Here is a 16,257-nt window from a genome sequence, read left to right as displayed (position 1 = left end):
AAATTTCACAACTCTGAAAAAGTAAAGGGGGAAAAATTCTTTGAGTCAGAGATAACGTTGCACTCTCAGGACATAATTCTACAGCTCTGACCTTTCAAACAGCTGCCGGGTATCTCCCCTGAGTCCTGTCATCTTTAGTTATAGTGACAAATGAAAGACGGCGAAGATGTAATGCGTCCAGGAACAAGATGTCCTGTAGTAAACATTTGGCACTTTGTCGCCACCTTGTGGATTGAAGAGCGTATAGCAAGGCATTTATCAAACCGTAGTTTAGGAGGTCATTCAGTGCTCTTATTGTATTACACAACAGTGAATTATTTTTAGCTCAAGTAGTGTACTTTAAGAGGAGTGTCATAATTAAGCAAGAGGATGATATGTCATTTTACTGTCTTACATTTAAATCAAAATAATGACATCAAGTGGCAGAATTAAAAGCATACAAATGGCAATATTGACCACAATCTTACCAACATGTTTAACATCCATGCAATGGACTGTTGCCTAAGTAGCTCAAGAATAATTTAGTGCAAAAAGCAAATATAATCTTCTTAAAGTGTTATTTTATTAATTAATCTAAAGAAAAAAGATGACTATTATTATTTTTGAAAATGTTACAGTTAATTTGCATATTTGTAAAACAGAAATCTAAACATTATTATGTAAAAGCCTGTTTATCATCTTTTGTCTGTTAATTTTCAGTAATTTAAAGTAAAAATCATTTGTGTTATCATTGAAATAAACGTGTAACTATCCAGCACAGAGGCATAATCTCCCCAGTGTGTCCTTGGTCTGGCCTTGAGCCTTCATACGATGTTGAAATTTCTTCTTTTAAATCACTGAAAGAGTGCCTTTTTAATTTAGGCCCATACCAAACTGCATGGACATTTGCATTTTTAAAAAGCACTAATCAAAGGAGAAATAGAAATCACTGAAATGACAATATTACGAACAAGCTGACTGACAAAGTCATAAAAAATTGGAACAATGAAAAAAAATATAGTACATCCCACTTATTATATATATCAGTGGGATGAGGGTCAATACACTGCTTTTATTTGAATATAAAACTAGTCATATTTTTTCCCCTGCATTGTGATGCGTGAAAACCAGTCAGTGAAATTTACTTTTCCAATTTTACCCCAGAAATGTGAATGTGAAGTAAAATTTCCCGCTGGTCTTTGGCTCCCTTATTTTCTCCACCGAGGCAGATGCTTGGCAGAATGAAGATGCTGCCAAGAAGTGCTCTTTGCTTGTCACATACTGTGCCCTTGTTTAGAAAATCCCTAACAACAGATACCCACGCCCACCTAAGCGCTGCTACTGGAGCAGTGCCATCTGAACAAGAGGGATCACTGTGATCCAAAGGGGTGCAATAAATTTGTGGCTCTTTCTTTTGTTTTCTTAAATGTCTCCTTTATAGACACTTTATAGAAACTATAAGAACATTTGGTGTTTGGCACAGTTACATTATGGTTTCATTATGGTTACATTACACAATATTTTTTCTTAAAGGTTGTGGTATATGTTTCTAAAATGTTTCCCTCTTAATTTGCATTCATTGCAGCAGATGATGAGCCCTAAAGTGAAAGTGTTATTATTGCTGTTGTTCGTACGCAGTAAAGCCTCTGTGTACCAGACACAATATTATCGTATACACATAAAAAAATTGATTCAGCGTGTGGGGATGGATCATTGATTTTATTGTTTGCACTCATCTTGACATTCTGTCAAGCACAGTGAGGAAACATGGCGGGTGGTGCCCTGTATCCATGGATACGGGCAGGAGATGGCTGAGAGGTTGGAGGGGCTGGGGGCTGGTACAGAGGAGCCGAGTTGGCAGGGGTCCTGGCAGTTCCGCATTTTAATAGAGGTTCTTCTGCACGTGGGCCGCAATGTACTTGACGGCCAGCATGGTCTCCTCGCATGTGGGCTTGATCTGAGACTCGGGCAGCAGGAAGCCATATTGACCCTCGTCACGCAACTCGAAGGTGTAGGAATATTTCACTCCCAGGTCGTAGGCCCAGTCATCAGAGCCTCCAGCAGCGGGGTCTAAGGGCAGATGAGGAGAGAGTGAGGGAAATCACTGAGATGGTGACATTCTGACAACCTGGGACAGTCTACATGTGTTTTCATACACATTTTACTTGAGGGGGGGCAAAAAAAAGAATCCCTTGCTTGAAATAGCTGTGGCTCATGATTGCCTTTTGTGGTTTCAAGAGGCCACATTTCTCAATGGAGATGGGTGCGCTGAGAACACACCATAATGCATAATGACAGAGGTGGAAATAGGTTATCAAGCTATCACTGAATATGCAATCTTCCCACAATAAAGTGTGACTATTTGCTGTACTTACAGATAGTTGGAGCACCAGGGCCGCTGGTGTAGACTGTGCCATACAGGCTACGCAGAGCAGAAGAAGCTCCCTTAGCAACTGCCATCTACAATACAAAATACAAACAAAAGTCAAATGTGTTATAGAGTGAATTAATTATAAGGTTTAAACTATATACATATATATATATATCAACACAGTATCTGAGTATATCAGACTGAGCAAAGGTGTGTCATTGCCTGGAAATGCTTGAATTTGGAGGACTTTTTAATGTAAAATTTGTCACTTTAAACCAAACAAAGCACGCACACAAATGACACCACCTTTAAAATACAGCTGTTACACGTTATAAATACATGCTTTTCACCCTGCGGGTTTCCAGTAACATTTTTAGTGATATTATAGAAAGCAGTAAAAGCATCAGCGAGTTGCAAGAGGAAATGAAACCCCCAGAGAAACGCACAAGCAGGAAATGATATTTCTGGCCAGACTGATGAGTTATGACAGATCCCTGGAGTTCTTTTGTTCTGTAAAGTGTCAGAAGACAGTCTAAATTACAAGTGAGTAATAGAGAGGCAGAGACGTGTGATCTGCCTCAGTTAGTGTGAGAGCTGGAGCAGGGGTGTGAGTGTTAACTGTGCAGCACCACGGACACCCCAGTGAGAGGTAAAAGAGCCATGAGAATGAGCCATGTAAGCAGGGAGTAAATGATTTGCTGCAGCTAAGTGTGGCCCTTAGATAAGAGTAACACGGTAATGGGGTGGGTAGAGTTATATATGTTTATATTATATGATCTATTGTAAAACTTTTTATTTGCTCGTATTCATGTATATCACACATACAGATCATTATTTGAATGAACCGAATTCATAATTATACATAGCCTGACTCAGAGGTAGGTTTTGTACACTCACTGCAATGCTAAGGCAGATAACAGTGACTTACCAGCTCGTCATGGTCTGCAGCTAACTCATAGGTGTAGGAGTAGGGGAAGAGCAGCATCTGAGAATAGGAGTGGATAGTGATGTAGGCCTTGATGATGGATTTATTTTTGCGGATGAAGTCAGCAAGATTCTTGGATTCAATTTCAGATTCAGGAGCGGTGCCACAGTAAGTTTCGCTGCAGGGGTTGGTGGAAGCTCCAGTGGCTGCAATCACATAGAAAACCATGTATAAAAGTTTTCTTTTTCTTTTTAAAATTGTTAAATAAAATGACATAATAAATTACAAACTAAAAATGTTACCAAGCAGCCAAACTGTAACTAAACATATTATTGACTTGCCAGATTAAAATACATGGAAAATCTATATAAAAAAAAAATACCGGTACAGTTCTATGTCCTGTCCTTAAACCTGATATTTTTGCTGAAGTTTTTTGTATTTTTTTTTTAAATAAATTTAGCTTTTTATGGAATGCCTATTAACTGACATTTAAAAATAACCAATGCAATTGCAAATTACCCCAATTTTTCTTTTATCAGTCTAAGATTTAACTGTTCATATGTCATACTTACTGCACCAGCCAGCATTGAAGTTTCTGTTTGGATCAGTCCCAAGGCAGCTGGATCCAGCGTTCCTGGAGCGAGTTTTTCTCCACATCCTGTTCTAAAGTTCTCAAAATGCATACAGATGTGCATTAAATGCATTCTTCGAGATATAGCACAAGGATGTCTTCTTTTAACTAAGGCAAACAACTTAACTTTAAATGGATTGTAACGTACGTTTGTGTGGGTGAACACGTAACCATCGACGTTGAAGACGGGCAGAATAAAGACATCCATCTGGTCGAGCAGGCTAGTCATCTGAGAATCACTACCATAGGCGGTCACAGCCTGAGGAAGATTGCAAAAAAATTTGTGCTGTAATCAGTTATATTCCTTATTTGTAGGTGCTTGCCTCGGTCATCCTGGCATCTTCCTTACCTCATTGACAAACCACTGACAGAAAGCATGAGAGATCCACTCTCTGGCGTGGAATCCACAGTCCATGAAGATGGCAGGCTTGGTGGAACCAGACTTCTTACCAATCTGTGGTTGTTAAACGTAATCACAAAACAATTGTTGCATGTAGTTATAATATAAATTAAAAAATAAATTCTTTAATGTCTGTGAAGGTTCTCAGTCATCCAGGTCATCATAGTCTAAGGAGCTTGGAAAGAGGATGCCAGTGTTCACATTTTGGCAGTGAGGACAGATGGTTTGAAAGAGAAGTGAAAGAAGCCATTTACGTCCACTGTGAGCGACCATCTTTGAAAAGAGGCGGTGGTTTACGACACCAACTCTCTGCCATTTCTAATCCAGTTTTGAGATCCCTTCCCAGACGCCTTAACGCCCACTCACATCCTGGGCCATCTGACCTCAGGAAATCACATGATAGGATGGGTCCAGGTTTCACAATGAGCTCACCCGAAACCCTGGCTGATTGTGACCCACACCTGTTTTCACACCTTGGCTCATGCGATTAGGTAGAGGATCATCAGGGGGTCCTTTTGTCCCTCTTTGGGGGGATACTCCCACTAGGTTTAAATCTGGGACTCTCCACCATTTGACCTTAGAACTGAAGAAGCTTCTCGGATGAGAGGTGAAACGTCTTCAAGCAACTTAAAGAAGTCCAGATGCTTTTCTTTGCAAGCTCCTTTGACTAAATTCTTTAATATTTATTTGGGTAAGCCTACCTTGAGAACTACCATGGGACGTCCCTCATAGGTGTTTCCAATCACCTCCTTGCTGATCATATCAGAATTGGCAGTAGCCATTGAGTTCATCCATGACTCAATCTAAAATAAACAGGACAAATATGGTAAGAAATTAATGAAAACCAGAAAAGAAAATCAGAATTGAGATCGGCGCTCTTAAGGGTTTCGACTCTTACATCGCTCCAGGTGTTGTACTTGGTGTAGCTGTGGGCTCTGGGAGAACCCTTGTTTTCAATCTGGTGATCAACAGCCTCCTGAACATCATCAATAAAGACCCTGAATAGGATTTAATTAAAAAGTGTCACAGCATTGCGTGAAGAATGTAAATCTGGGGCACAAAATATCCAGATAAATATCCTTTAGTTTAATTGTTTGTCTAGCGACCTACTCTAGCTGCATGCCGCTCTGCTGCAGGACGGTGAACACCATGTCCAGGTACTGGGCAGGCACACGGATGTCCACGCTCATGCCCACAGTCACCTGCTCAGCATTTTCTGGGGTCCAAAAGTCGAGCTGCAGATGGCAGCAAAGTCAAACACTTGAGCAATGAAACATATGTGTGTGCCTGTATGTGTGAAAGCAGATGGGTACCTGAACACTGTTAGCCAGTTCCCTAATGACTTTCACATGTTCATTAAGGACAGGCTTCAGACGCAGAACTTTATCACTGTTTAAAAAAGGGGGGTGAGAGAAATCAACATTATAAAATAGCATCCACAAACACTTTGCCTTCACTCCTCAGCAGTTTCTTTGGAACACAGTAATACCCTTTGCATAAGCCACAAACTTAGGGAACGCAGGCTTATATAGTACTTCTATTATTAGAACTGCGTCATTATATTTTTAGTGTCATCACATGCTGTAGTTTACAGGAATGCAGTCCTTTTTTTAAAACAAAAGTGTAAATTTACCCCTCAAAGCGAGTAACGTCAGCGAGGGCAAAAGCCACCAATCCAAAAAACAGGAGGACCTTCATGTTGGCAATGAAGCTGGCTTTCCTTGTGTACGACACTTATACCTCGCAGCTTGCCATACATCCACCAATCTGAGTCTTTTACGCAAAGATGTGTCATACGTCCTTTGCTGTGTCGCTGGTTTTTTTTAGGTGTTACGTGGAAAAACGAGAGCCTACATGATGTACTGTCAATGATTAATAGATTCAAGACGTGTTTGAGGCATTTTTAAACCAAGGTCATTTGATTTGGATAAGTCACAGTTATCAGAAGTGTTTTTTGTAATGTGTGACTTGCTTTCACGACTAATCAGGATGATTTGTCTCTTTTTACACTCAGCTATTAAAAAATAAGATCCACCTTGGACTGTATTTTATTTCTTTTTAATTATATTTTCGTATTCACAAAATGTACACCTACACGGTATAAAAAAAACACACCTGTCAAGTTTAAATACCACAAAGACAACCACCAAAGACACTGACAATGATCTCCCAGCCTGGATTATTTACATGGCACTCCATTTTTGATAGCATGTCACTCCCAGACTTGGTAGCATTTCAGTGTTGATATGCAAACAAATATACATTTTCACAAAGAGGACATAGTCTGACTATACTATATAACATACGGAAAATAGTTACTGAAGTCAGATATGCTGCAAATATACATTTACATGACATTTTGCAATACATTTCCAATTATTTCATGTATGTGGCCACTGGCAGAGCATTCATGAGTGGCTTAGCACTTTTTTTTAGCATTGTTCCAACTAGTGAACGACCTGCTGAGAGCAAAGGATAGTTTTCACTAGACACTATAGTACTGCACTGTATCATCGAGGCACAATGCTGACATAATTTTGCAGAACATGCATATCTTTTTATAAATAATGGGATAAGTGTTCAGTAATTCTGTATAATATTTTCTTGCAGAGCCATACTATATTAATATGGCTTTTTTGTGACACTCTCATTCATTTCACAGGGTTAGATGGGAAAATTTGCCAGCATGCTACGTGACATGGAATGGTATATGAATAAATATTCTGCAACTACAGAGGAACATGTGCACAACATTACAATCATTGTGGATGTTTCAGTGCTGGGTAATACAGTTGGGCATGGAGAAAAAAAAAGAATGGAATGTCTCCATCCCCAGGTCTTTGACCTCAAACTGAAAGAGTGAGGAGAGGTCAACTGTACCCTGTTTCTCTCTCCCCCCCCCCCTCCCCCCCCCCCCCCCTTTACTTCACGTCAGAGGAGGCATTACTTTTGACTGCAAGGCTCAGTGCCTCTGTGGCGCGAAAAGAGAGTGCACTCATCTTGGAGCTAATGCTCGGGTGAGGCCCGGGAACTGCACCTCGGGAGCAACGCAGCAGATGGAGTAAGTTTTTGCGAAAGTTGTGCCCCACGAAGCTGTACACGATAGGGTTCACGCAGCTATTGAAGTAGGCAATGCATATGGTGAAGGGTATGGCGGTGTCAATGAGTTCCACGATGGAGCAGTTGTTCACAAGTTTCAGTTGGGTGAGCACCTCCATGAAGTGGAATACCTGGTGTGGCGCCCAGCACAAGAAAAAGGCCAAGACAGCTGCTGCGAGCATGCGCAGTACCTCGTCGTCCCGCGAACGAGAGCTCTTCTGTATGTGCGTGGCCCCCAGCAGCGCCTGCCCAATAAGGCAATAACAAGTGAGGATGATGACAAAGGGCACCAGGAAGCCCAGCAGGATCTTCATGAGGCTGATGGCGAGGCGGAGCTCTTTCAACCACATTTCATTTTCTTCAGTCGGGTGCAGAATGCCGCACACTGTAGTGTTAGAGTGTGAGATGTCGTGGAGATCCCTGATCACCGCTGTGGGCACACTGAGCACGAAGGCAAAAAGCCAGATCACCACACAGGTGAGACGCGCATACACCACGGTGCGGAAGCGCCTCGATCGCATTGGATGCACAATAGCCAGGTAACGGTCTAGGCTGAGCGCTGTGAGGAAGAAGATGCTGGTGTAGATGTTAAAAATCACCAGCCCTGCACTGGCCTTGCACAGGAATCCTCCAAAGGGCCAACTATAGCCTGTGGCGGTGTAGGTGGCCCACATTGGTAGCGTGATGAGAAACGTGAGGTCAGACACGGCAAGATTCAGGACGAAAATGTTAGCCACCGTCTTAAGCTTCATATAGCAGTAGATGACAGCCACCACCATGCTGTTTCCGACAATGCCGATGACAAAAATACAGCCATAGACGATGGGTACCAGGGTGAAAATTATTTCATGGTGTCCAGACATACCACATGCCAGTTCTAAACCGTCTGTTGTTTCTGTCGTTAGATTTTGCATTTTGAGCACCAAATCCCAAATGGAGGGTCCCTGTAGGCAGGGTTGGTCTGTGGTGACTGATACAGGCCTTGGGAGAGGGCCTCAGCGAGTCCTATAAAAGAAACACACACACAAAAAAAGAAAATGTCACAGGCAGCCCAGGAGAGGAGCCATCATTACTGCTGGCACGGCCCATAAACGCTAATCCACACGAGCACCCATGAAAATGCTCACTCTACACCAGCTCATTAAAGACCTGCACATTAAAGCCATCCTGACGCTTTATGTTATTTCTGTAAAGTAAGAAGCCATGAAAAACAGATGTTGCATGTTATTCAATATTCCAAAAATGCCCTTTAAAAACGTCATTATTCAGACAGCCTGCATTCTGCCTTCGCCTTATAATCGTCCCTCGGCTAATGAAGGGCAACAGTAAAACTGTACAGTGTTTATCAAATGCTCGGTCCATCTGGGTTGGACTGTCAGCACCCGGAAGGAGAACATTTATGCCTCGTGTTACGACCTGAGTTAATGAAGGCCGCATGGCAAAGCGCGAGCTTGGATAACAACGCCATTAAACACTAAAGCGCTGAGGGAGCAGGGGAGGAGAGGAGAGGTTCGAGGCTCCAGTCACCGTAAAAGACATGTCACGTTTTAAACCCTCGGCGCGCCGAGATACATTGTACACAGCATGAGAACTTCTAATCAGCACACACCTAAACAAACAGGACAGCAGGGATTCAGCTCTGTGGAAACTTTGCTCTGTGAGAAAATCAAACCTGCGTGCTGCGGAAAATTGGCCTCGGGGCTATTTTTTTCTTTTTTCTTTTTCTCTTTTTTTTCATGCTTGATTTGCACAAGCTTAGAGTGAAATGGGAATATAAAAAACAAATTCTCTCCTTTGCTGAGCATCTTTATGTTTAATAGAATAGCTTTGTGGGTGTCATTAGTGGAGCTGATGTAATAATATTAGCATAAGTCTCATTTATATGACAATATAGCTGAAGAGATTACCCAAACTTGCACAAAAAACAAGAAATATTTGTGGTTACAGTAAATCCAATCTGATGCCAAAGAAAACATAACTCTGTCTTTAGAGATCATAAGTAGGCAAATACAATTTGAAGATAATGAACAACTGTTTAACTGATTTATGATTTCTTTTGGGAATGAGAAGTTAACCTTTTATTATTATACAGCTGTCACGACAGAAATGGAATTCCCTGGATTACCAGTCTGAGTAAACGGAGCAGGATTTTGCCACAAGATGGCATGCTAGCATTAGGATTTTACTCTTTACGTCTCACTGCTGACTCAGCAGGGACACAGCGCATTTTGACAGAAACACTACTGATATTTCAGCCAGGGTGTTTCTATACATTTAGATTTTTTTTTTTTTAAAAGTAGCCATGTGCTCCTGTCACAATCTCATTGGAGTTTAAGCTACTCGAATCAACCTATTGCAGACACTTTACCTTCACATCTACTGAGCTCAGAGTCTGAGCTCCAGCAGCACAACTGTTTTATCTGAGAATAATAAAAAGATCCTAATTTTTCAGCAGATTTCAGTAGGTGAATTCTTTGAAAAAAACGAAATAAGAAAAAAAAAAACCTGCGTGCACTAAAGCAACGACCCTATCTGCTGCAGATGTGGGATTTATCGAGTGTGGAAGATGTGTGGATGCCAAGGGCAGCAGAATAATGGAATATCTCTGCGAGTTTCCTGCACAGGCCCCAGTGTAACAGGTAGGATAAAGCACCGACACAGATGTCGAAGCTCGGATTCAAAGTGCGGGTGTTTTGCTTCTTAATGTTTATAACGGTGGGTGACTGTAATATCAAACCATGCAAACAAGAGCATTAAAATGAATATCGGTTTCACAGTTTGGGGATTTTTAAACGATTAAAGGAAATCTCTTGATGCTCAGAAGATTTTTGATTGCCAGAAATGGAAATAGGAGAGAAAATGGACACTCTTTTACTATTATTAGTGCAGTGCAACGCCAGTGTTTTTCCATGAGGGAGATGAAGATAGTAAGGGAACGTGTGTTGAGTTAATACAAACAAGGCTCCATGTGCTGAATATCTATAATAAAGATAAGGTGGCACAGAAAGAAAGTGACTTAGAAGAAGGCTATTTAGGGTGGCTTTGTCCAGTGAGCTATAGCTTGAGTGAGATGGCACATTACTGAATGGCAGCTATAAACCCTGGGTGACCACAGACAGGAAGGCAAACAGCCCCTTCACAAAGTCCGTGCGCAAGCTGCATCCTCTGAGACAAGACAAAAAGGCTGCAAAGGCCCAGAGTTGTTTGCAAACAAAGCTGCTTACACTGAATGATAAAATCAGGGTTAGGAGGAAGTTTGGGGACATTTCTGCCCTCCAGATCTCTGTGGCTGAATCCTGAGTGACATTATAGTAGCAACATTTGAGTCCTATTTTGGGGCATTTAAAAGTGGAATCGTTCTGGGAACAGGGGATTTATTTACAAAAACTAAAACAAGGACAAATTAAATCACTTTTAGTTTAGAATAATAGGATTGTCTAAGTTGGGACAGCGAGAAAGTTCCCATCAACTGAGCTATCTGAGGCTACCCTTAGCTTGAGAACCCAGCTGCTCGGACATGAGCACCACCATCTGGCTGTTCAAAGAGAAAACCACTAAAATCAGTGGCTGATCGAGTTAATGATTTATATCAGCCTATTACAAAGTGAGGTTCATCTTACTGGAAACAGGCCACTTCACCCCACCTTCCTGTTTCAGCCCTGTTTGGTCAACAGGATGCTCTGCAACAATGGGTGCCTCTGACTTTTGTGCATCCTGCATCTCTAAAGGTGTTAAAGAAATACAAATTCAGCATGAGTTAATTAACCAACAACAAGACCTGAACCTTAAATTTCCTCCTTTCCCTGAAGGTGAACAACAATGGTGTCTAATTGCATAGTGCATCTCAGCCGTAGCCTCCTACAACTCACTTCCTCCTCCGTCTCAGCTTGCATGGTGTTGCTTTAAATCATGAGCTTCTTGAAGTGAGGCAACCTCCCTAAACTGCTGAAGAATCTGCCACTGCATTAAAAAAGTGATACAGTAAAGCTCTCATTTTAACATGAATCCAGAAATAGAAAAACATCAAAGGGTTTAAATTAATAATACATGTGTGTATGACATTGTGACAGTGTCCATGAACTAATCAAAGACTTGACTTATGGCTTGCAGCTGGGCAGCTTATGGAAGCCCGTTTCCGCCACTAAAAAAAAAAAAAAGAAGCTAGTATCCATAACTCGAAATTTCGAGTTACTTTTCTCAAAATTTCGAGTTAGCTCTGCCAATCAAAAATATACGTGAATGAGGTCGCTTTCTTGTTACCCGGAAGCATATGGCGCAGGACCGCGCACTCAAAAACGGATCCCAACAAATTAAAGTATGTTTGCTGATAGTAACACCATGTGATTCAGCTAATAACACAGGGATTTCATCATTTGTGAAGCCAGGCTGAAAACACTCAGCAATCTGTGCATTCACGACTGGATGTAATACCGGTAGCTTAGCTGTAGCATTTGTAGCTGAGGGCTTCAGCTTCCGGGTAACATGGAAATGACGTCATTCACGTAGATTACTGATTGGCAGCGCTAACTCGAAATTTCGAGTTGCTTTTCTCAAAATTTTGAGTTAATATGTCGAAATTTCGAGATAATAACTCGAAATTTCGAGAAAATAACTCGAAATTTTGAGTTATGGATCCTTTTTTTTTTTTTTTTAGTGGCGGAAACGGGCTTCCATAGCAGCTAATGGAAATATTGGCTCCAGAAGTTATGTCTGCATCTTTCTGTTTATAGAACTGCGCTTTCATGTGACGTACACAATCAAACAACACAAACCTGTGCCTGAGAGGCTTCCAATCATTTCTTGTACTACGACTTTGAATTACAATAACCTAGGAGACTGTAAATCCTGCTATCTTTTATTTTTTTCCAATTGTTTTGGTAATTCTGTTAAAAAAAGAAAACCTCGTATAACCTGAGAACAACAAGTCTCTTGAATATGGAAACACGAGAGGGGGGAATGAAACTCCTAAAAACTTTGACAGCAACTTTTACTCTGAGAAGTCTGCAGCACTTTATTTTGTCCCTTAACTTCTTCTTTCCTCATTATTACTTCAATAGTATGAATTTTGTCGCCTTCACTCACACAACTATAAATTAAATTCCATCAGTTCTTTTTACCCCTGGTTTGCTTTTCCTTCACCTTTTCACGTGTTTTTTTTGTGATTAAATTCTTCATAAGCGAGGATTTTCAAAGAGCACGGAGATACTGTTTATCAGGAAGTGGATCCAATTTTCTATGGAGATATAAGACCTGGGTTTGTATAGATGGCATGACTAGGTTCTGAATTCTTCTCATTCCTACCGCAGATTTACTGTAGTTGGTTTAAGGGTTTTAAACACAGAAGAATTTCATAGACAGAGTAAACAAACAAAAAGTAATATTAGTCATTTTAGTAAATGAAAAAAAGTTTTTCAAACTGCACCAAGAATCAGCAGAAAACAGTTTCTCTAACTTATCCCTAAAATGCTAACGTTCATCAATGAAAGCAAAGATGAAAGTTGGTGAGAATCCTTCCTGAAAGCGAGGCAGTGTCAGTGCTTACCTGCAGTGCTGAACCAGGAGGCTGTTGATGCTTTCAGAGCAGGACGGGCTGAGAGATAGAGAGACCACCGCAGCGTGTCACTGACTGCTTCTGATTTAACTTAACCGCTGGAGCAGGACGAGGAGGAACACCGTCTGACACACAACCCCCTCCTCACCCCACCACTACTCTCTCTCTCTCTCTCTCTCTCTGACACACACACAAACACACAAACACACACTCTACAGTGATGAATGAGTTACACTGGAGCCAGTCAGCTACATATTGTCTTGACCCATCTTTCACTCTGGCCAACAGACTCTGCAGATACACAAACAACCACACATGAGCTCTTACACAATAGCACCTCTCCTCTCCTCCTCTCTCTCCTCCTCCTCTCTACTTTCCCCCTTGCACCTCAAGCACTATCTCCCCTCCTCTCCCTTAATGTCTGCTTTTAATCATCAACTTTTTTCTGTCTTATGAAATTGACTACTTCTGACAGTTTGAGATGATTAACATTCCAAATCTAGCCCTGTTGCATAATCCTTTAAGGGTGTTCAATTTGGCTCTGCATTTTAATTGACTATGCAAAATCATGCTCATAATCACAGACAGCACTTTGTTTAAGTCTTACTTCAATATTTTGGCCACCTCTCTCCTTCCACTTATGTCAGCTCTCATCCAATGACAGTCCCACCGTCCCTCGTCCTCTGCACAGCATGAAAGGAACGGCCAGGGTCTGATTATGACTGAGCCTGTCAACACACTTTATTAATAGCTGCCACAAGAATCCCCTTGAATCACTATGCAACACGGGCTCAAAAAAGTGTGTGTATGTCGGGGGAGATCAGTTGGGTGGAGCCTGAGAGTTGGGACACTGTTATTTTTTCCCCACTTCTTGCTAGGGTTCCTCAAAGCGTTTCCTGCATTTCAGTATGCGATTCATCTGTCACTCATTTGCCACGCTTTTTTTTAAAACATATGGACCTTTTCTCGGCATTGTGTAAATCTATGTGCATGCATACCTCAGAGCTTACAACTCCCCCTTGGCCAAACTGTCTCTATTGAAGCTGTAAGTTTGATGAAAGTGACTTATTAAACCACTAAAACAGTTCATGTGTGATCAAAAAGAAAAGAAGGAAAAACCCAACTCAGGCACGAAAAGGAAAGAACTCGTCTGCGCGCTTGTGTAATCCAGCTGCATTAAGAAGGAATTTCTACTTTTAGGGATTGCACAGAACCGTCAGACACAGCTTGGTTGTTATTCGTCTCCCCCTATTCTTTCTCAAGGTCTGACAGGTGTTGAGAAGCAGGTCACATCCTCGCCTCTCTGCTGCAACCTATTGCAAATGTCGCTGACATGGATAAGTCATAGATGAGGTGGCGTGGCAGCCATCCTGCAAATCCCCTCAGTTTCAGTGGCGGCTGTTGAAGAAAGCCGTCGCCTGGGCTAAAGACAAACAAGGAAAGAAAGGAAAAGCAAACACTTTGGGCTAAGTGGAAGTCCTGTTTGGTGACTTTTGCTCACTCAGGTGTGACCTGGTCATTTGAGAATGATCACATTTGCTGAGGTTTTTATGGCAGGGGGTTCTTCAAAGGTCACCGGGGGTCAAAAGGCAGCAGGTACAAAGGTCTGGAAAACGTTTTGAAAATACGTGACGTGCAGCAAATAGCTCTTCGCTTTTTATACCTGTCATTTTTCAGGAAGGGCAGGTTGTGGAGGAGAGTAACTCACTTTGCTCAGCAACAGAGCCATTTACACCTCCAGGGGATTATGATCAAGCTCCATTATGTCTTCAATTACTGCAAATGATAAGAACCATCCATTAGGCGAATGTTATCTTATTGCGTATCCTGTCACAGCACTGAGCATCTGTATGGTATCCCTTCGTCCTTACGGTCCTCGCTGCTACAAGAATTATCTTGTCTATATCTGACCCTTGAGCCCTCTCAGGAAGTGAGCAGAGAGTGCAGAATCACTACATGTATTTTCCACAAAGCAAATAATTCTCAGTGGGGACAGGATGTTGTTGCAACACCCCATACTACAACAATGATTTACACTCCTTGGGTACAAGCAGAACCAGATGTTGGTGATCTTAAAACAGAGATATGCAAAAGATTAGAAGGGAAATGACATAGTTAATGTTCCTAAAGCTTTTTTTGTTTTCTTTTTATAGAAAGAATAGAGTTTATTTAATTGAAGTTGGTGCATTAAAAAGGTAAAATTACATATTCTGACAGTGTCCTCTTTAATGCACTCAATAAATGCATCAATGTTTAATCCAAGTTATAGTTGTGCAACTTTTATGAACCCATGCAACTATCATAAAATCCAAGTAAATCCATTTTTTCTTTTTTTTTTTTACAGAATAATTCATCAGTTGTGGCTGGATGAGGCCAGAAAGAGGCCAAGGCTTCATCTCAACTGCTCATACCCTGGAGGTGTGATCTTGGGCGATGTTCCTGCTAATCACATCACTCTAACAAGATTAGCCGTGTTAGCACTTAAGCTGTAGTAGAATAAATTGATGTCTGAGGTAATTACTGGTAGCAGACCACTGCGGGGAAATAGACTTTTTACACCACAGCAACACAGGCGGTAAAATGCCAAACCAGCACACAGCCACCTGCTGAAGAAAGACAATACTGTGTGAGTTCTGAAGTTGAGCTCGAGCTGTAAAATGAACACGGGTGACAAACTGGAGAGAAAAAAAATTAACAGCATAAAGTGTCTTAGCAAGAAAATGAACCACCACATACCGGCAGAACAGCTTAAATGCATCTTGGGATTGATTCTAAATGTTCTCTGGAAATGTACTGGAGGGATGGAAAAACATTATTTTAAAATCTGTTCCCTCATTTGGTGTTTTAAAGATGTTAATGGAGATCCACGTCCAACACATTGGGCCAAGTAAGTGTTAACATGGGCTGAAAACCTGAAAGCCACATGATTATTAAACCATTCAGTAATTCCAAGTTACTCTGGGGAACCTGGAAAAGGCTTCTCCCACAAGGATAGAAAATGTGTGAGCACAAGATAAAAATTATTACTCAGAACAAAGTTTTTATTGACTTCAACTGCTGAGTTGCAGCAGTTCCTGGATTCAAAATCACTTCTACTTGAGGTGCCATGAGCAAACCAGATCTGTTCTTGCTGTGTTTCACCAATAGAAAGCTTCCCACAAGGGTGAGGGTTCGAATATTCCACCAATAAAACCTAAAAAAAAAGGATATAAACACCAAGCCCAAAAGGATTCACCAAATTTAGTCCAAATCAGGCAAGACACACACAGCAGCATCAATTACAGACAACATGAAGGTCTAT

The 16,257-nt window shown here is 41.3% G+C and overlaps 1 protein-coding gene across 5 annotated transcripts; it reads right to left on the bottom strand.

Moving 5' to 3' along the window:
• Positions 1 to 1,685: 1,685 nt before the first annotated feature.
• Positions 1,686 to 13,687, bottom strand: LOC308385948 (carboxypeptidase B-like; the record flags this gene model as incomplete). 5 transcript variants are annotated; one of them, XM_080865165.1, is made up of 13 exons in its annotated part: positions 12,948 to 13,232; positions 11,275 to 11,365; positions 8,271 to 8,410; positions 5,620 to 5,695; positions 5,417 to 5,541; positions 5,205 to 5,304; positions 5,008 to 5,109; positions 4,256 to 4,360; positions 4,055 to 4,165; positions 3,848 to 3,938; positions 3,279 to 3,481; positions 2,355 to 2,439; positions 1,686 to 2,049 (listed from the first exon to the last, which is right to left on the bottom strand). In XM_080865165.1, the coding sequence occupies exons 2-13, from the start codon at positions 11,296 to 11,298 to the stop codon at positions 1,862 to 1,864; spliced, it is 1,350 nt and encodes a 449-aa protein (XP_080721291.1). In that variant the 5' UTR covers positions 11,299 to 11,365; positions 12,948 to 13,232. The 5 variants fall into 5 exon arrangements, with proteins under 5 accessions (XP_080721291.1, XP_080721292.1, XP_080721295.1 ...); XM_080865166.1 differs by lacking the exons at positions 8,271 to 8,410; positions 11,275 to 11,365; positions 12,948 to 13,232 and adding an exon at positions 13,564 to 13,687; XM_080865169.1 differs by lacking the exons at positions 8,271 to 8,410; positions 11,275 to 11,365; positions 12,948 to 13,232 and adding an exon at positions 5,940 to 7,198.
• Positions 13,688 to 16,257: the final 2,570 nt, after the last annotated feature.

This window comes from Rhamphochromis sp. 'chilingali', assembly GCF_963969265.1.
Source record: "Rhamphochromis sp. 'chilingali' genome assembly, chromosome: 18".
Classification (NCBI taxonomy): Eukaryota; Metazoa; Chordata; class Actinopteri; order Cichliformes; family Cichlidae; genus Rhamphochromis; species Rhamphochromis sp. 'chilingali'.
Note: the sequence above shows the minus strand (reverse complement) of the source record. Positions and strands in the feature narration are given on the sequence as shown.